Source organism: Pongo pygmaeus, chromosome 12 (genome assembly GCF_028885625.2).
Source record: "Pongo pygmaeus isolate AG05252 chromosome 12, NHGRI_mPonPyg2-v2.0_pri, whole genome shotgun sequence".
Classification (NCBI taxonomy): Eukaryota; Metazoa; Chordata; class Mammalia; order Primates; family Hominidae; genus Pongo; species Pongo pygmaeus.
The window spans coordinates 116157173-116178579 of record NC_072385.2 but is presented as its reverse complement, the minus strand read 5'-3'; the positions used below and the strand labels follow the sequence as shown (position 1 = coordinate 116178579).

General features: G+C 41.9%; 1 protein-coding gene and 1 long non-coding RNA gene across 8 annotated transcripts in view; one reads left to right on the top strand and one right to left on the bottom strand.

The window, feature by feature from the left end:
- The window catches only part of GEN1 (GEN1 Holliday junction 5' flap endonuclease), a 28468-nt gene extending 26644 nt beyond the window's left edge, over positions 1-1824 (top strand). For all 7 annotated transcript variants that reach the window (XM_054472422.2, XM_063648936.1, XM_063648935.1 and 4 more), the window contains one exon: positions 199-1824. In XM_054472422.2, coding sequence (XP_054328397.1) covers positions 199-1517 — 1319 coding nt within the window. In that variant the 3' untranslated portion in view covers positions 1518-1824. The remainder of the gene's footprint in view (positions 1-198) is intronic.
- LOC129025018 (uncharacterized) overlaps positions 1-20113 on the bottom strand; it is a 36002-nt gene extending 15889 nt beyond the window's left edge. Inside the window, exon 1 of the long non-coding RNA XR_008497154.1 lies at positions 19706-20113. This is a non-coding gene — a long non-coding RNA (uncharacterized LOC129025018). The remainder of the gene's footprint in view (positions 1-19705) is intronic.
- Between the last annotated feature and the right edge of the window lie 1294 nt (positions 20114-21407).

The following is a 21407-nucleotide window of genomic DNA, read 5'->3' as shown; positions in this document are numbered from 1 at the left end:
CAGAACTCAGTGAGGAAAACAACTCAATTATAACATTGTTTTCAGAGGGAAATATTTTATAATCTAGCAATACACCGAGATCAAAAAAAAGCAAAAACTATTCATAGAGATTTCTCTCTGAACTGTTTATTTTTTTATTTTTTACCCAAGTTAAAGCAAAGAAAATAAATGTTGATTATATGTTTTTTTTCTTTTCAGGTATTAAGCCTAAAGAAAACAATTTGCCAGAACCAGATGAAGTAATGAGCTTTCAGTCACACATGACTTTAAAACCCACATGTGAAATCTTTCATAAGCAGAATTCCAAGTTAAATTTGGGGATTTCCCCTGATCCTACATTACCACCGGAATCTATTTCTGCCTCATTGAATAGCTTGCTTTTACCTAAAAATACTCCATGTTTGAATGCACAAGAACAGTTCATGTCTTCTCTAAGACCTTTGGCTATACAGCAAATTAAAGCTGTCAGTAAGTCTCTAATTTCAGAATCTAGTCGACCCAATACCTCATCTCATAATATATCCGTGATTGCTGATCTACACTTGAGCACTATTGACTGGGAAGGTACTTCTTTTAGTAATTCTCCAGCTATTCAAAGGAATACTTTTTCTCATGGTTTAAAATCAGAAGTTGAATCAGAGCTATCAGCCATCCCTGGTGGCTTTGAAAATATCCCAGAACAACTGTCATGTGAATCAGAAAGGCACACTGCAAACATAAAGAAAGTGTTGGATGAGGATTCTGATGGGATTAGTCCTGAAGAGCATCTACTTTCTGGCATTACTGATTTATGTCTTCAGGATTTGCCTTTAAAGGAACGAATATTTATAAAATCATCATATCCTCAGGATAATCTACAACCAGATGTCAACCTGAAAACTTTGTCCATACTTAGTGTAAAAGAATCTTGTATTGCTAACAGTGGTTCTGATTGTGCATCACATCTTTCAAAGGGTCTTCCAGGAATTCCCTTGCAAAATGAATCCAGAGACTCTAAAATTCTAAAAGAAGACCAGCTGCTTCAAGAAGACTATAAAGTCAATACTTCTGTCCCTTATTCTGTCAGTAACACAGTGGTAAAGACCTGCAATGTTAGACCACCAAATACTGCTTTAGATCATAGTAGAAAAGTTGATATGCAAACCACTCGGAAAATTTTAATGAAGAAGAGTGTTTGCCTTGACGGACATTCCTCTGATGAACAAAGTGCCCCAATGTTTGGGAAAGCTAAGTACACAACTCAAAGAATGAAGCACAGTTCTCAAAAGCATAATTCATCCCATTTCAAAGAAAGTGGCCATAAAAAGTTGAGTAGCCCTAAGATACATATTAAAGAAACTGAACAGTGTGTCAGATCTTATGAAACAGCTGAAAATGAAGAAAGCTGTTTCCCAGATTCAGCAAAAAGTTCTCTGAGTTCTCTACAATGTCATAAGAAAGAAAACAACTCTGGTACTAGTTTGGATAGTCCTCTTCCTTTACGCCAGAGATTAAAACTAAGATTCCAAAGCACTTGAAAGGAAATTTAAAACACTTAAGTATAACTTACTATTTTAGTACTATCAGCAATAGCAGAGACAGAGGGAAGATATCTAGTTCATGTGTGGTAAAAATTTTAATGTTCTCTATGTCATGAAACACTTGCCATTTTAATCAAAATTGTAATTTTTTAAATGTCACCTAAAACTCTGGTTTTAAAAGATCCTCTGTATTGAAAACTTCTGATAATGTATGTCATTATCATGTCCTTATTATTCCTTAACTGTAGTTTTAAAATATTGGTAAAGTACTTGACAGAGTAAATGCTTCACCTAATTGTTCACTTTTACTTTTTCTTCCACAAGCCTCTAAAGTATTTATATTCCAGCTTGTTCCCAAGAGGATAATTCTTTATACTTCTCTTCATTCTTTTAAGGCCTTGCAAGGTCTTCCGTTATAACTGGCTTTCCTAAGAGCTATTTTCTCCCTCAGTGTGAAGATACCTTTAGTGTGCTCTTCCACCTTGGAAGGCCCTTCAAGGTCTTCCATTATAACTCTTTTTCCTAAGAGTTATATTCTCCCTCAGTTTGAAGATACCTTTAGTGTGCTCTTCCACTTTTGGTGTCTTAGTCTCTTTTGAGGGGCAAAAATAGAAAAGGAGAGAAGATGTCAGTATATTTAGTAAAATTCATGCTTGTAATGGCTGAATAAACTGAGCAAAGTAACTTCTTATGTATCCCCAGAAGTTCACAGGTATATCAAGTGGAAAAAAATCTGGAAAATCAAATGTATAACCAAAAGGATTAGAAACTAGCCCAGGATCACGTAGCTAACTAATAATTCTGTGGGAATCAGTTTTCTTGCTTGCTAATTTTTTTATTTTTCTGTTTTTTCCTTCTATAGCACTTATCCCCCTTTTGTTTTGAATCTATGCAGTATTGACTTTAATACCACCAAATATTAAGTCATGCATTAATTTAGGTCACACTTAAAAATTCTAGAGAGGCATCCAGATTGAAAAGGAAAATGGTCTCTGCAGATGACAAGATTGTATCAAAAAATTCTAAGAAATCCACCAGAAAACTATTAAAACTGATAAAGTGAGTTCATCCAGGTTGTAGAATACAAGACCAATGTGCAATGATCATTGCATTTTGTTTTTGTTTAGTTTTTTTTTTTTTTTTGAGACAGAGTCTCACTCTGTTGTCGAGACTGGGGTGTAGTGGCGCCATCTTGGCTCACTGCAACCTCTGCCTCCCAGGTTCATGCAATTCACATGCCTCAGCCACCTGAGTAGCAGGGATTACAGGTGTGCGCCACCATGCCTGGCTAATTTTTAGTATTTTTAGTAGAGATGGGATTTTCCCATGTTGGTCAGGCTAGTCATGAACTCCTGGCCTCAAGCGATCCACCCATCTTGGCCTCCCAGAATGCTGGGATTACAGGTGTGAGCCACCATACTCAGCCTCAATTGTATTTCTGTACACCTCTAAATAAATGGAAATACATTCCATGTTCATGAATCAGAAGACATAAGATGACAATACTCCCCAAACTGATCTACAGGTTAAATGTAATTCCCATTAATTCCAACTGGTTTCTTTGCTGATTCTAAAATTCATAATGGAAATTTCAGGAACACAGAATATTAGGAAGAATCTTGAAAGAGTTTGCATGACCCACCCTTCCTGATTTTAAGTATACAAAACTACAGTAATGAATGTGTTGTACTGGTATAAAGGTAGACATACAGGTCAATGTGGATCAATGGCATAGAATTGAGAGTTCAGAAAAAAAGCCTTTATGTTTATGGTCAGTTGATTTTAAACCGGAGTGCCAAGACAATTCAATGGGAAAACGAAACAGTCTTTGAACCAACTGTCTTCTGGATCTATTGGATATCTATGTAAAAAAGAATATTTGATTCCTACTTCACATGATATTTAAGAAGTAACTTAAAATGGATCAAATACCTAAATGTAAGAGCTGAAGCTATAAAACTCTTGGAAGAAAACATAGACACAAATCTTTGTGACTTTGGATTAGGCAAGGATTTCTTAAATATACCCAAAGCATAGACAACAAAAGAAAATACACAAACTGGACTTCATCAAAACTAAAAACTGTTGTTTGAAATGACACCATCAAGAAAGTGAAACAGCTTACAGAATGGGAGAAAATATTTGCAAATCATAAATGTGATAAGGGACTTGTATCTTAGAGGGATGTATATAAAGCACTCGTAACTCAATTATAAAAAGACAACTTTAAAATGGGCAAAATAGCTCAACAGGCATTTCTCCAAAGAAGAAATACAAATGGCCAATAAGCACATTTAAAATTTTCAGTACTATTAGTCATCAGGAAAATGCAAATCAAAACCACAAGACACGCAATAGAATGTCTACAATCAAAAAGTTAATAACTAGTATTGATGAGGATGTGGAGAAATTAAAATTCTCATAACATGCTGGTAGGAATGTAAAATGGGGCAGCCACTTTGGAAAAAGTCTGGTAGTTCTTCAAATGGTTAAATGTAGAGTTAACCATATGAACCAGCAATTCCTCTCCCAGGTATATACCCAAGAGAAATGAAAACATATATCCACATAAAAACCTGTGCACAAATGTCCATAGCAGCGTTATTCATAATAGCCAAAAAGTGGAAACAATCCCAGTTCCAGAATGAGGAAGGGGAAAAACTAATGTGTATTAGCTATTGTGTGCTAAGCATTCAACTAGATTCTTTACAAACCTTGTATCAGCTTAACAACTCTTTAAGGACTGTATTGCAATGTTTTGAATATTCAGAGAGAAAAAAGTCGTTGCTAAAACATTTTCCAAGGTTCTGCTTATTCTGATTTGTTCAGTTGTGGCTGTGATAGTTTAGGACCATCTAGACCAGGTAAATAAAATATCTAGAGGCATTCTTGAGATTGTATGAGATGAAAATAACAAAATTAGTTGGGAGTGGCCAGTCTGAGTTCATTTTGCTATATAGCTCAGGGGTCCCCAACCCCTGGGCTGTGGACAGGTACCGGTCCATCACCTGTCAGGAACCGGCCTGCACAGCAGGTGTTGAGCGGCACGCAAGCAAGAATTACCGCCTGAGCTCTGCCTCTTGTCAGATCAGCGGTGGCATTAGATTCTCATAGGAGCACAAACCCTATTATGAACTACGCATGCGAGGATCTAGTTTGCGCACTCCTACTGAGAATCTAATGCCTGATGATAAAAGGTGGAACAGCTTCATCCCACAGCCATCTCTCCCGCATCATCCGTGGAAAAATTGTTTTCCATGAAAGTGGTCCTTGGTGCCAGAAAAGTTGGGGACTGCTTATACACCTAGTACAGGCATAAGTGTAAAATTATACTTCCTCCTCCTCAAGGATTTCTCTGTTTTCATTGTCCAGGTTATACCAATTCTTTTTAAAGCATTCCATGTTCTTGTTCCTTGATGTGGTCATGTTATCACTTGTATATCAAATCTTATAAGTTGCTGCTTATGTATTTGCTCATCACTTCATTGTCTTGTTGAGGATGCCTTGCTTCCCTTTGAAATACTCTGCCAAAAATCTGCCTCCAGCTACTAGGATCCTGTAATTGGTTTCTTTCTGATGGCTCCATACTAAGGCCCTGCTCTGGCCTAACTGCTTTGGGCTTTGTGTAATCAATCTTAAGTCTTTGGCGGTTTTTCTTTTGGATTTTTTTTTCCGTATAAAATGTCTATCTGGCCACACGTGGTGGCTCATGCCTGTAATCCCAGCACTCTGGGAGGCTGAGGCGGGTGGATTGCTTGAGGCCAGGAGTTCAAGACCAGCCTGGCCAACATGGTGAAACCCCATCTCTACTAAAAATACAAAAATCAGTGGGGCCTGGTGGCGTGCACCTGTAATCCCAGCTACTCGGGAGGCTGAGGCAGGAGAATCGCTTGAACCTGGGAGGCAGAGGTTGCAGTGAGCTGAGATAGTGCCACTGCACTTCACCAGGATGGGCAAAAAGGTGTCTCAAAAAAATTAAAATTTAAATTAAAAAAATATACAATCTCCATCTTCTAGATTTTATAATGAGGACTACTTTTTCCTTTTGGGTAGCATAGCTTGAGCCATCTTGTCAGGCATACCTAGCTTCAGATTCTTTTCTGCTAACAGATTTTCTCTGTGACCCTGGAGACATTTTCTAACTTTTCTGAGACTCATTTATTCAAATGTTTATGTGACAGGCATTGTGCTGGGCCCTGGAGATACAGTGATCAATGGTATCCTATAAGGTTTTGATATCTGTGAAGTCACTGCCACCATTGACACATTCTAGGGACTCAGTAAATGGTAGCTGTGTCCAATACCATCATTTGGAAAGAGCACTATCAGATTTTGGATTCAAACTGAATGCAGCCAAGCACTGCCTTTTGGTAAAAATGTGGACACAGTAACGCTAGTAGGGGGCAGTGTGAGGGTGGGAGATGTGTTTTCAGAAGAAGGAAACTAGATTAGCATCACACAAGGGATCCTAATGTGGCATTTGAGCTACTGGAAAAAATGTGCTTGCTTAAATATAATGTGGTAACTAATATTCATCTAATCACCTACCACATTTTTTGAGCACCCACTTTGAGCAAGGTTCTTAGGCTTTTCTATGTGTAACAGCCAGCTGGAGGCCTAGTGAGTTTAAAATTTTTCCGGGTCACCCAACTAGAAAAGGTTAAAGCTGGGACTAGAACTCAGATCTCCTAATTCATGAGTGAAAACAATTGTCTGTATTTATGTTTCCACACATCATTCAGTTCTTGACTCAAATATCACCTCAAAGAGTCCTAATCTTTTATATCTCCTGACATTATAAATGTTGAGGTTAGGGTTTTTTTTTCATTGTTTCCCAAACTAGAATGCAGACTTGATGAGGGCAGGGACTAAGTCCTTTCTGTTCACAGAATTCTACAACAGTGTTTGACACAGTAAGTACTAGATGCATGAATGACAATTCTCCACAACCCCCCACCCATGGAGGCTGTACCAGCAGTGGCTGCACTTAACCTTGCAGAATCTGGTCTTAGTACTTCAGCATGGCTCACAAGGCTGAGGCAGCCTGGCCCCAACTTGTCTCTTCAGCTTCATGCACTCATAGTCATGAACCTTGGCTCTAGCCACCTAAGACCATTTGTTATTCCCTGCACGGATGTCTCTGCCTGAAATGCTTGCTGCTTCCTTATTGGCTAGATAAACCTCATCTGTTAAGGACCAGCTCACATGTCATAACTTTGTAATCCCAAGCAGAATTATTTGCTCTATACGTGTCCCCAAAGAAATTACCCATACATTCATCAGAGTATTTATCACATTCATTCATTCATTCCACAAATACTGGCTGATGCCTGCCGTGTAGGAGGCACAATATTCCTTATTTAAAAATGCCTCTGTCTCTCCCTCAGATAAGACTAAGATCTCTGAGCACAGAAATCAAATCTTGTTTCTGTTCACTTCCCCCAGATGCCTACCCAGGGTTTGACTCTTCTGCCTCACCAACTCTTACCCATTGAGATTCAGTGTAAACATGGTCTTCTCTAAGAAAGTCTTCTGTTGCTTCTCTGGATCGCTGCTAGTCCCCATAGACTTCTAAAATATTACCTATCTATAGTTTTATGTTGGGTTACGTTTTTTGTTTCCCACACCAGACTATGAACATCCTCAGGGCAGAGAAACCATATTGTACTTCTGAATTTATAGCACCTGGCAGAGGGATTGGCACAGAAAGTGTCCAGTGAGGCCGGGCGTGGGGGATCACACCAGCACTTTGGGAGGCCGAGACAGGCGGATTGCCTGAGGTCAGGAGTTCGAGACCAACCTGGCCAACATGGTGAAATCCCATCTCTACAAAAAATACAAAAATTAGCTGGCATGGTGGTGGGTACCTGTAATCCCAGCTACTTGGGAGGCTGAGACAAGAGAATCACTTGAACCCGGGAGACGGAGGTTGCAGTGAGCCTAGACCGTGCCATTGCACTCTAGCCTGGGCAAGAAGAGCGAAGTTCCATCGCAACAAAAGAAAAAAGAGTGTTCAGTGAATGGGTGCTGATTGACTGGTGGTGATTTCAGGGTCTTAGTTCTAAATTTTTCTGTGGAAAGATACCAAATCTAATTGGGTGGATTAGCTTGATACCTAGTCGCCTTTAGCCACTTCAAGATGCCTTGCCAAGATGCTTGCTTTCTGAAGGTGAAGAGTCTAAATCAACTGCTGTTCCTGTTCTGCTGGTAGCACTTAGGGTAAAACAGCTTAAATAGTATTACTGAAGGCAGCCTCCTTTCATCTATATATTAACGTGGCAATGTTTATCACCTTCTTAGCCAAGCAAAGCTTTTATCAGGCTCAGCTAACAGCTTGCATTAGCCTCTTTCAGGAACTTGCCACATTGCCTATAAACTGACATGCTGCAGACTCAGCCCCAGCAATAGTCCAAAACAGTGGGACTCTTTTTGATGATTTCAAAATGGATAGTTTAATTAGCCCCAGACCAGATAAATTCACTAAGTTGCCTGTTTGGCAATGGAGGGGAGAGTTATCAGCAAAGTAGGCTGACCCTTCTGTGGGCAGAATGAATATTTTGCTAATGTTTAGAAGAATTCCTTTTGTAAGCATCAAAGAAGAACTTTAATGAGGATTAACTGTCTGAGCTTCCTTAGCATTATTCTGTTCCAGGACCCAAAAAGTAAAATAACCTCCCCAAATGGTAAAAACTGCTTGTATATTTAGAATTCTCTGATCAAAGACCTAATGAAAAGATTCTATAGTGTTTGCGTCATCATAAGTTAAATCTTCATCTACCATCCAACTGATACCTGCCTTTCTGTGAGTGAAATCAGAAACGGCTGTTCTTTAATAAACGCTTTCAGTCTGAAAGTCAGAAAGTGATCTATGAAACACCCAGGTGAGGGGAGACTACAAGTCCCTTTGCCTTTTAGTTTTCAAGCAGTACTGGTTGCAGTAACTGCTCTGATGTAATTATTGCTAACATTTACATTTTTATTAAACTGAAAATGCTAACTGTGAATGCCAGATGCCAGATGCCAGAAGCCTTATTTTACGTAATTGTCCAAACACAGACGTCTCTAGGCCAGGCGCTGTGAAGGCCCCACAACTTCACAGCTGGGATAGTTCTATGGGAGGTGTCAAAAGACTGGGTACAACCAGGTCTACATCTTCTGAAACAAACTGAAGGACGTTTTCTTAAACCTGAGAGGCACTGGTCTGAGGAAGTGTCTTGGTTCTGATAGAGACTAGCTACACTGGGCAAACCTCCCCTGGCTTCACTTCCTTCTGTCTTCACTCTCCATCACATTTGAGGATACATATCAATATATATGAAACATATATCAATATATAAATTAAGCATTTCTGATGTCTTTAAAATGTGTTCCATTATAATCTGTATAATTTTTTGAGAAGGGAATTGTCTACATATGAAGAAAAAAGAGACAAAGCTCATTGGGCACTACTGAATATAAGTGAGCTTATACAGTTTCAAAAGTCTGTTATGCAAAGCATTAGTGAATCTTGGGAAAAGACAAATGACATATATTAAATGTTTATGTGCCACACATCTAATTCTTAAAATTCCTCATCTACACCCCACAAAAACTGAGAGGGCCAAGTGCGGTGGCTCATGCCTGTAATCTCAGGACTTTGGGAGGCTGAGGCAGGCGGATCACTTGAGGTCAGTAGTTCAAGACCAGCCTGGCCAAAATGGTGAAACCCCGTCTCTACTAAAAATACAAAAATTTGCTGGGCGTGGTGGCAGGTGACTAATCCCAGCTACTCGGGAGGCTGAGGCAGGAGAATCACTTGAACCTGGGAGGTGGAGGTTGCAGTGAGCCAAGATCATGCCACAGCACTCCAGCCTGGGTGACAGAACGAGACTCAGTCTCAAAAAAAAAAAAAAAAAAAAAGAGAAAAAAGAAAAAGAAATACTGAGAGGCAGGCACTGTTATCCCCTATTTACATCTGAGGCTAAGAGAAGTTAAGGAACTTATCCAAGGTCAACATCTAGTAAACAGCAGGACCAAGATTTTAACTCAGAGCTACTCTAACTCCAAAGCTCCATCCATCGTTTTCTCCCCACTCTTTGTTTCTTTGGAAACAGTTAAGGCTTTTTCTGTGAACCCCACATCTCTCTGAGTCTGTGGGACTTTTAAAGAACCCATTCATCAGAGAGATGCAATAAACTCTACTGATATGATTTCTAGAAAACTGACTACTAAATAAGAGTAGTTCAGAGTCCCAGAAAAGCCGTCTTGTGAACACTCAGGAAATTATCACAGAATTTATTTTAATTTTCACAATTAAAAAAGTAACTATTAGGCCAGGTACGGTGGCTCACACCTGTAATCCCACCACTTTGGGAGGCTGAGGCAGGTGGATCACCTGAGGTTGAGAGTTCAAGACCAGCCTGACTAACATGGAGAAACTCAGTCTCTACTAAAAATACAAAAAATTAGCCGGGCATGGTGGCACATGCCTGTAATCCCAGCTACTTGGGAGGCTGAGGCAGGAGAAGCGCTTGAACCTGGGAGGCAGAGGTTGCAGTGAGCCGAGATCGTGCCGTTGCACTCCAGCCTGGGCAACAAGAGCGAAACTCCATCTCAAAAATAAATAAATATATAAATAAATGAATTAATTAAATAACTATTAAAGTCAACATTGTAGGAGGCTGAGGGGTTTTCATATGAAAACCCCCAGAATGAAGATGAGGGGGACAGGCAGAATTCCAGTCATTTCATTACCCTCCAAAGCTCTAACCACAGGGATGAGTCCTCTGCAAGTTCTTAGTGGTGCATGAGTTAAGAGTGTCTCCTTTTTAGTGTTCATGTCTTAGTTGAATCACCTTTGCACAGTATCTGCAATGAGCCAGGCCTTGTGCTGATCATGTTAAGTACATTTTTTCTTCTCTTGAAAGCAGTCCAGGGAAGGAAAGCAACATGCCTGAGGTCACACTTAGTACACAAATCTCCCAGTTACCTTTGGAGGTAGCATTGCTACTCCAAAGTACCATCTTTCTTGCAGGAACTGCTAAACAGCCTTCCAGTTGATCTTCCTGCTTCAAAACGCTCATGCCTTTCTGTTGTGCACATATCAGCAAGATTAATCTATTGAAAACGCAAATCACATACTAACCACTCCCTGTGTAAAAGCGTCCCATGGCTTCTCATCATCCTCTGTAAATCCCAGCCTCCTCAGCAGCTGTGGTTACCTGTCTCCCTCACCTCACCCTCCGTCGCTTCCCCTTGCTCCCCTGGCCCTTGGCACATGGCTTGCTTTCTTTCCTTAAACACACCAAGCTCACTCTACACTCTGGCTCTTGCCCTTGCTGCCCACTCTGTGTGGACTTCCCACAGACCTCTGGATGGTAAGCTGTTTATCACCACCCAGGTCTCAGCTTCTTGGCTAGTACTTTTGTGAGCACGTTAGCTAAGTAGCCACCTCCCACTCCTACCACCACTCCTTCACACTTGCCTCTCACCCTGTACTATTTTCTTTACAACTTATTGGATTTTTTTCTTTGTCTCCTATCACTAGAGTAACAGCACAAGAGAATAAACTTTGCTTTACTCTTTGTTATATTCCCAGAGCTTTGAACAGTGCCTAACATGTAGTATGCATTTAATACATACTTGTTCAATGAATAAATAAAGTTAGCTTTTCAACCCAAATCTAAAGACAAAGCCCATGCTTTGACCACGAACATGCTGCAATTTTTTTATTGAATTCTTAAGATGGATTCAGTCCTGGGATAGGCATACTGCCGAGTATACAGGAAAACATCTGCTCCCTCCCTTCAAGATGTTTATAACTTAGTTGTGATGCCAGACTCATTTATTCTTGAGATAACAAATACAGTAAGTGCTGAGTGAAGGGAAATGTATCAGAGGGCACCAGAATGTAGAAGAGAGTGGTCAGTGAAGATCCAGGTGGTCCTTATAGGGCCTCCTAGAGGTGAGAAACTTGATAGGAGCCTTTTATGGTGGATACCAGTTAGAGGGAGAGTAAGACTGTCAGGTCTTGGATGAGACTTAAAGAATCCGTGAGTTTATCCAGGAAAGAGTCATCAATGACATGTGCTTTAGGGCATTCCAGAGAGGGACATTTGCTAGATATTTTTTTCTGGAAAAAAGCCTCACTCTTTACTTACAAGTATAGTTTTATGAGAAAACCACGCAGGCAAGAGAAGAGGAAAGCAGGAAAGAGAAAGCAAGGCAGTGAGGTTTCTTCTTTCTCACTCTGGCCATGGTTGCGGTAGGGGCAAGATGGATCGAGACTGGCACACAGTGAGTGCCAGATAATTATTGGCCCACTTACTCTTGAAGGTCTCCTCTGTGGGACTTGCCTGGAATTCCACGCTGTCTCCAGAAATAAATGGCCAATTGTGGGACTTAGGAGGCTACCTCTTTAGGGCCAGCAGTAAGGCAAAGCTGCTATGCAGCATAATCTGCCCAAGTGATTGCACTGCACAGACCCTTGGCCATTGGAAGAGACTGCACCATCCCAGAGTTTCCCAGAGGGCCACAGCTGACCATCATGAGGACTGCTCCTATCATGGCTGCCAGTGAAGGACAGAGCAAGGAGACCCCTGAGAACTAAATTGCCAGCCACTGGAGATGAATTACTATGCTCAGAATTAACATTCATCCATCCACCACGCCATCCATGCATTCAGGAAGCAAATACTCTATGCCAAGAATCTTGCAAACTGTAGGAGCTATCACAAGGGTTAGATAGTTTCCTTTCCTTGAGGAACTCATGGTCTACTCATAAAGAAAACCATATGCTGTTAGTTTCTTAACTCTACCCATGTTTCCAGGGCAGAGTTGAATAAAAGATTTATCACATACCCAGGCTTGGCCACAAAACCACACCACACCAAACCAAAACACTCCATGAAGGGAAAGACTAATTAACCTTCCCCTCCACCCCCCCACCCCTCAAGCCCTTCCCAGAAAGGTGATAATGAAAGATTTGGTCTCTACTGAGCCACAACAGGATTTGCATTTTAAAGTTTGACAGATCTTTATAGGCCTTTTGATCTCTTTTCTGCTCGCTACCTACCCACCCCAGCCTTGCTGCCTCCTCCCAAACCCCCCTCAGTTCTCTACGCTGTACAAGCTATAAGCTTCAGCTCTATGATGGTCCCAGGTCCAGAGGCCTCTAGGATATGTGCCCTGGTGTAATGTGCTCCTAGCCATATAGCTCCTATTTATTGAATACCAACTGTATATCAAGTACTTTTCTTCCTAACCCGCACAATCACCCTGCAAGTTTCACATTATTTACCTTTTTTTAAGTGAGGAGGAAAATGAGGCTTGGAGGTGAAATAACCTGCTCCAAATCACTAATAAAAAGTAGGAGCGACAGAACTAAAACCTAGGTCTGTGCACCGCCAAACCTATAACCTTTTCATTAAGCCACGCTGACTCCAATAGACAATACTGGTTATTGTAGGCTATCGTAACTAAATCCTTCTTGGAAAGGTAATCCTGCATTCCAGTTTTCTTGCAGGTGTTATTCTGGAAATAGCCCAATAAATGTCACAATTTGATTTACTCGAGGACAAACTTGCAGCTGTCTTTTCTTTTAGAGCTCTTCTTGAGCTCTGACTTTTTCTTCTCTTTCTACTCATCTTTCACACAGACTACTGCAGCCCGACAGCTGCATCTTGGTTTGGGACCGTCATCTGCAGCCTCCTGGACTCTGTGGAACAGTCTCTCCAACCCAGAGAAAGCCTATTGGAAACAAACTCAGAGTCTCAGATACTTATATTTTTGCAGCTGGAGGGAACTCAGAAAGCCATCTAAAACTGAGTTTCAGAGAATGACTAGTGCAAAATAACTGGTATCGGATTTACTAAAATACTACAGTTTTGCTGTGTTAAGGTAAAAGAAGGAAACAAGTCACATTAACGAATATTTCAATGTGCCGGGTGCTTTATCTCATTTAATCTTCACAACAACCCGGTGAGGAAAAATTAATTACTATCCTTGTGCTCCAGGTGAGCCCTGACTCAGAGAAATAACTGACTCTACAGTGATAGCTGGCAAGACCAGGACCTCAGGTAACTGCAGAGAGCACAGACCCTCTCCCACACCGTGCGGTGGGTGTGAAAAGGCGCACAACCAATATGCTGGCTGGTGACTGACTGGCCTATGAAATTTGCTCCTGCACTGAAGAGCAAATCATTTTGCACTCTTAATGAGGCCATGCCTGTAAGCTAAATTCATCTGGCATTCACAACCTGAGTCATACTTTGACCAAGAGGACCCCTGAAAAACAGGGGCTACAGCCTCTGACTACAGCCTCTCCTAAAATGTTCTGAGTGTGTGTTACCAGTTAGAAGATTCTGCAAGTTTCTTTCCTCCTTGGAAAGTCCATCCCCCACCCTCAAAGAGGGGGCCTTAGAAGTGCCAAATTGGGAGCCATAAGAAAGCCGCTGCTGGCTGCTGAGTTGTCCTGTCGAGGTTGAGCAATCAGGTTCAAAGCTCCAGCCGCAGTCTCCCCTCCCCCACTCCCCACCCCACCTCCTGTCCAGAGAGGGAATGGTCCTTCCCATCCCCCACTATCATTTCTTGTAAAAACTTCTGGATTGTGCTCAGCTGGGGGTCACACAGGGAGCTCAAGGCATCCTTTCTGCTCTCTCCAGATCGACCCCAACCTCAGAGAGGGAGCTCTTGGGAAAGTTTCTCTCTAGGAAGAATGGCTACGGATGCAGAAATCTTCCCTCCTTAGCACCCAGCATAGATTTTGGTGTGGATTGGGCTGCTCCTAAGAAAGCTGTTTTCTCAGTGATTCTCTGTCAACCATACAGCTGGGGTTCCAGCATTCAGAACAACAGGGGTGGGAGGTAATGCTGGGCCTGTGGCTTCAAATCTTACCCAGCAAGCCCTGGCCAATTGTTCTTTATGGTACAACTCACAATCCATTTCTATTATAGCATTTTTCTTGACTCTCTGTCCATACTAACCTCATTCTTCTCAGAAAGGATATATACCCACATATAACTATCGTGAGACCAGACTGTTCCCGAATGGCATTTGAGTTGTGCCTTGGGGACACCTTGACCTCCTACCTAAGGAAACTTTTCTGCATCCTGATATTCCCCATTCTGGAGCATATAGTTTACCTGCTAATGACAGTTACTAAAGATCCTTACCTGGCATAATTTTGCTAGCATGCCAATTGGGGAGCAAGCACTCCTATTAGGAAGCACTCATCTTCATTATTAATCCCTTCTGTAGCTCAGCCTTTTTAGATCTAGATCTCAAAGTCTTCCCATATCTATAGATCCTAGATCTACAGAACTATATATCCTAGATCTGTAGATCTAGACCTATATCTCTAGATCTTCTCACCAGTAAAATTTATGTGGGCACATACACCATTTTTGTTGCATGCCTGAAGCTTATTCCTGGCCTCTCTCGTGCTGACTTCTCTTCTAGACAGTGAGCTCCCTGTCACAGGGACCTTGTCTGGTTCCCTGTGTGCCTCCAGGACATAATGGGGTTTCTGCTCCCGTGAAGAAGCTAGGTACCCTCTGCCGCAGTAAGAATGGCACTGAGTGATTGCACAACTCAAATTGAGCTCCAAGGCTGCACTCAGGGCAGAAATGAGAGACGGTACGACGATGAGTTTGACCAGCATTGAAAAGGGAAACACCTTGGGAAGGAACAGCCTGTACTGGATCAGGTGCCAGGTAAGTAATCCCAGGGATTATAAACCTCTAAAGCAACTGCTCTCAAATTTAGCCTTCCTAGAACTCATCTAAAGAGTCTGTTATAAAAACAAATTACTGGGTTCCACCCCACTGGATTTGGATTCAGTGGTCTTTGGACCACACTTACAGAAACTCTGCTGTAGATAGGAGAGAGATGTAGAGAGCTGCAGAAGAAAAGGAGAGAAGAAAATAATGGTGTTTTTTGAGTGTAGACTCACCACACGCAGTCAGGATAACAAACTCTCTCCCCATCTGTCCCCCTCTCCATCATTCTTTCTTCCTCCTTTTAATACTGTAGTTATAAAAAGCTTTTGAAAGTATAAAAAGCTTTTGATCACTGTCCAGAGTGATCAAATATTAGCCCATGGCAAATTTTTTCTTTTTCTTTTTCTTTTTTTGGAGGTGGGGAATCAGTACTCCTGGCAGAGGCCTGTCACTTTGTATGCAGGAAGGGCCATTTAACAAGTAACTTAGGTGGTAACTGAGGAAACAACAAGCCTACAAAGTCCTCCTTGTTCTGCCTCCACAGGGGAAATGGCTGACCCACCTAGGAGGCCACGGCATGAGCTGTTTTTTCCCAAGCTCTGCATTTCAGGTGCTTCCTGCTCAGTGCTTCTCCTCAAAGAACATACAAGGACAGGAGGTACCATGGCTACCTGCAGCTGTGGATTATGGAAAGCCCACTGAGGCTGGCCTCTCAAGGCCCAAAGATGACCATTTGCACCCAGCATTTCCAAACACAGTTTCCCAGACTGGGATCAAATGAGCTATAAGACAATTGCTTGAAGAACTCTGGATGAGGATGTCTGGGCCTCACCCCAGTGACTCTTGGCTCCTGAGATCTGAGACAAACTCAGGAATCTATACCAGGTAATAATGATGGGCAATTGGATTTGGAAACCAGATCCAATTGGAGGACAATAGCATCACAGAATCTGTTTGGGTCCTCCAGCCGGCTGAGGTCAAAATCCCCATCCTACATCTGGGTAAAAGGCCTCCAGGCCTTTTTCCTACAATCCTATATGTCAAGACCCAGTTCTGATGCCATTTTTTCCAGGAAGGTTTTCAGGGTCTCTCAAGTGAAATTATTTCTCCCTTCCATCTCCTCCCACAGCATATTTTCAGTGTCTTTATAATACTTTATAGCATCATCCCTCTTCTCATACAACATTTATCCACCACCATTGTGCAATAGAAATATAATGCCAACCGATTCCTCAAGGATCAAGAACTAGAAATACCGTTTGACCCAGCCATCCCATTACTGGGTATATACCCAAAGGATTATAAATCATACTGCTATAAAGACACATGCACACGTATGTTTATTGCAGCACTATTCACAATAGCAAAGACTTGGAACCAACCCAAATGTCCATCAATGATAGACTGGATTAAGAACATGTGGCACATATACACCATGGAATACTATGAAGCCATTTAACAAAAAAAGGATGAGTTCATGTCCTTTGTAGGGACATGGATGAAGCTGGAAACCATCATTCTCAGCAAACTATTGCAAGGACAAAAAACCAAACACTGCATGTTCTCACTCATAGGTGGGAATTCAACAATGAGAACACTTGGACACAGGAAGGAGAACATCACACACCAGGGCCTGTCATGGGGTGGGGGAAAGGGGGAGGAATAGCATTAGAAGATATACCTAATGTAAATGAAGAGTTAATGGGTGCAGCACACCAACATGGCGCATGTAGACATATGTAACAAACCTGCATGTTGTGCACATGTACCCTAGAACTTAAAGTATAATTTTAAAAAAAGAAATATAATGCCAACCATATATCTTTACTTTTCTGTTAGCCACACTTTAACAAAATAAAAATAAACAGGTGAAATTAATTTCATAGTATATCTGATTTAACAAAATATTTCAAAATATTATTTCAACATGTAATCAATACAAAAATCATGAGTGAGATATTTTATGTTTTTGTTTCTGTTTTGTTGTCTTTTTATTTCTTTTGAATTTTTTTCTTTTTATGTAGTTTTAAAATCTTTTTTATGATATTTTACATTTTTTATTTCTACGAAGTATTTGAAATCTAGTGTGCATTATACACTTGCATCACATCTCAGCCTTGGGACTTCATTTCACATGTTAAATCACCACACGTGGCCAGTGGATGCCATGTGGGAGAGCACAGTACTGGCTTTTGAGGTCACGTCACGTCTGTGACTTGCCTCTGGGTCCTCAGACTGAGCACAGTCCCTTCCAAAGAGTCTCCATTGGTGTTTTTGTTTGGCTAGCTATTTTAAAGCTCAGGATCTTAGGAGATAAGAGTAGGGAAGATATACATCAGTTTTAAGGAGGGTGAAGCTGTCTGGGCATGGTGGCTCATGCCTGTAATCCCAGCACTTTAGGAGGCTGAGGAGGATGGATCACCTGAGGTCAGGAGTTCGAGACCAGCCTGGCCAACATGGTGAAACCCTGTCTCTATTAAAAATACAAAAATTAGCTGGGTGGTGACGGCACGTGCCTGTAGTCCCAACTACTCAGGAGGCTGAGACACAAGAACTGCTTGAACCTGGGAGACGGAGGTTGCAGTGAGCCGAGACCATGCCACTGCACTACAGCCTGGGTGACAGAGCGAGACTCTGTCTCAAAATAATAATAATAAAAAAATGGAGGGTGAAGCCATCCAGAGCAGGCTTCCTATAGGAGGAGTTGAGTGGGAAGATGTTCAGCACAGAACTCTGTGGGGAGCAGAAAATGCCAATCAGGCCAAAGAGGCAGGTGCCTGCTACCTCCTCCACCCTGCATGGCAGGACTGGATGCTGTAGACACAGGTAATGGTGACTCTGAGCCACATGTTCTGCCTGCTTTATGCAGGTTGCCTTGAGCCACCTGGAGAATACTGGCTGCCAAAGGATTTGATTACGATGTAATGTGATCACTTAAATCTCTAAAAAACAGCTGCAGCCAGAAGTATTTTCAGCAAAGATGTCTTCTGAAAACAAGTTGCGCTAGTTCATACTCTGGCCAAGCCTTCCCAAGAGAGTTCATTGATTGGCTTACCTCATCATTCAACCATAATTGGTTCAATTAGGAAAAAGGACGATCACTTTTGCCAATACAGAATTGCCTCCAAGGTAGTGCCCACAGATGTAAGGTTCTCTGAGGTAGCTTTTTGGGAAACAGACATCTCCTGAGAAAACCTGAGTTTCAGCCTTGTTTCCTAGATCCTCAGAGGTCAAATAATCAGCATACAGAGCTGCAAGGACTAGAGTTTGGAACTCCCCAAGCTGGTTGTCACCAGCAGTGTAATGCTTTCCACCTCAACACCTAAGGAGGACCAAACCCTAGGTTGGACCATATCCATTCCCAGATGAGGCCCAGGATATGGTGGCAACAGCCCAGCCTTTGCAGAGGAACACTCTGTTTCCCAAATGCCAGCCCACCAATTCATTTGAAATGTTCATTATGCTAGAACTCTTAACTTGGTTTATGCAAGGCATTGTAGCAACCAGTTAAGGCATTTGGACCACCAGCATGTGACCTGCAGCAAGCCTCAGGTTCTTCCACTGTAAAACATGGGTAGTGTCAGTCCCTACCTCCTCATGCTGTCCGTTAAGCTGTGAGATAAAGTACTAATAAAAATGCATGGAAAGTACTCCACATAAGTTCATAACTATTTCATAACTATAAGTTCATAACATAAAACAGGATAATTTAAATCAGAAAAGTGAGTTTTAAAAAGTAGAGAAAGAAAGATTCTCAAGCAAGTGTGTGCTGAATACACACACACAGAGCCAGTGCTGGGCAGCTGACGGTGATCAGCAGAAGGGCAGGTCTTCCTTCCTGTCTCTGCTTCTAGTCTAATTGAGGGGACTTTCCCATAGGAGGAAATCCTGTGTTGGGCTGTGTAGCACCAACTATAAGCACAGCAGAGGCCATCAAGGCCACAAAGTGGTGACTGCTGGGAGTCAGAGTAGATTAGAAAAAACAATTAGGATTTGGAAAGGCAGTGGGATGGCACCACTCACCCTAGGCAGAAAACATACACCAGCCGAGGCACCACAATGGGGTAAGCAGCCTGTCTTCCAAGGAGATGGAGAAGGCAAATTCCAGACTGGAGGAAAGGGAAAGGTGGAGAAGGACCAGGAAGCTTTAGTGACAAGATGAATAACAAACATATCAATGAGAAAACAGGCCAAGGAGTCATCAGCAGGCACAGTCCCTACAGCATGAGAACAAAATGCTAAGCTCCATGAGGTATGTATTGTAGGGAAGGGAGAAGAGGAGAAGGGAGGGGAGGGGAGTGAGGACATTGTCTCTGATCCCTTTGTCTGTCCTTAGCACAGACACTGCTAGTGTTGCCCAGCTCTGCCAGGAATACGCTTCTGGAGAGCCTATCACAAATGCTCTCACAAATTATTGAAAGGGCCGTGTAGCCCCCCAAAAATCTTCATTTTTAAGAATGCCCCGGATAGGCGAGTTAAGACACTTACCTTCTCTCTGCTTGGCTTTCTTACTTGTACCCACCAAGCCTAGTCTTCCTATAAGAAATCATTAGATTTTATCTTTAGAACATTTTGAGCTATGAGAAGAAAGAACATCGTGTCCATACATACAGGCACAGTCATTATCACAGGATTCCATTTCCTCTGTTCTGTTTGAATCCATCTCCTGGCAACAGCTGTCCAGCTCCCTAAAGCCAGCAGCAGCTGCAATAATGAGCCAACCATTTATCTGAGTGTGTGGATGACAGTCACAGCTCCATGTGCATCTGTTCTTTAAAGTCCACTGTCTTGTCCCTCCCTTGGGTCTAGACAACAAAGAGAGCCATTCATTAAACTCCTCTGTTTCAAGTTTTAGGGAACCCCCTATGCCTTTTACCAGTGGTATGGTCTTTTAATTCTGCCACTTGCTGGTAGTTTTACCATAAGCAAGCACAAAAAACCTCCCTCTTTGAACTTTGGTTTTCTGAACTCTCCAGAGATAATAACCATTACCCACCTCGTGAGACTGTTGTGATGCTCCAAAGATGTAATCGATATGATAATCTTTTACAAACTATATGACAGCATTCTTGTATTATTAATTATTAAGGTCCTTGTTTCTATGTTTAAAGTGAAAAAATTGCTAGAAAATATAGGACACTACAGTAAGCTTTGGTGGGCATCCAGATAATTGGTCACTGAGAACTGGAGGAGGCAGAGTGTTTCTGGAGAAGACAGTTGGCCCTGGCTTTGAGGGAGTGGTAGAATCTGAGAGGTCAAGGGAGAGGAAGGGACAGTTGAGTGAGGGACACAAGCCAGGCAAAGGCCAAGAAAAGAAAATGTGGTCTATGGACAGTGTAGCACTATCCTGGAATCAGGCAGAGAATGGGCCTGGGGACCAGGAAGACATAAAGTTGGAAGGGTTGGGATAGGCCAGACCAGAAATAGTCTTAAATGGCAGGCAGAGAATTTATCAGGAGAGATTTTAGTAATATGAAAAGTCAAGGAGTTATAAAAGTCTAGCGATCATCTGGTCCTGCTCCCTGTATCTGTGGTTTTATCTCTGTTTAACAATCTAGACAAAGTGGCCAGCCCTGGGGGTGCTGTTGGCATCCTGCCACCCAGCTCAGTGCTCTTGTATCCTGGGAGGTCTTTGTTCTGTCCAAGTCATCAGTTCTTCACTTTCCTGTATATTAAGAAAAGAGACTATTAAAACCGCTGTTGCAAAATTATTACAGTGAAAGAGATATGACCTAACCAACTCAACTCCATCTTGCTTCTAATCTCCAAGCTGTCTTTGTTCATTCCTGGACATAGGCCAAACTAACTTTGGGAGGAACTTAGTTTATAGTTTAACTTTGAAACAAAGACAATACTAGCCCTTTCCTGAAACAAATCCCTTTCTTGACTTGGGACTAGACTGCCTTTGTAGGACCAACAAGTTAGCCAAAAGATTCAAAATTACGGTTTAGGAGTCATGCAGCTGGAGGCTACAAGATTCAGACCCTCTCCAAATTGGTCCTGGGAATAATATCACTATTGTAAAACCTAAAATCAGTGCTTGAGATATTTTGTAGACCCTGCACTTGATGGATCAGCTGGCACCACCCAGATTCATAAACTGGCTCATCTGATCTGTGGCCCCTACCCAGGAACTGACTCAGCACAAGAGGACAGCTTCGACTCCCTCTGACTTCATCTCCCACCCAAC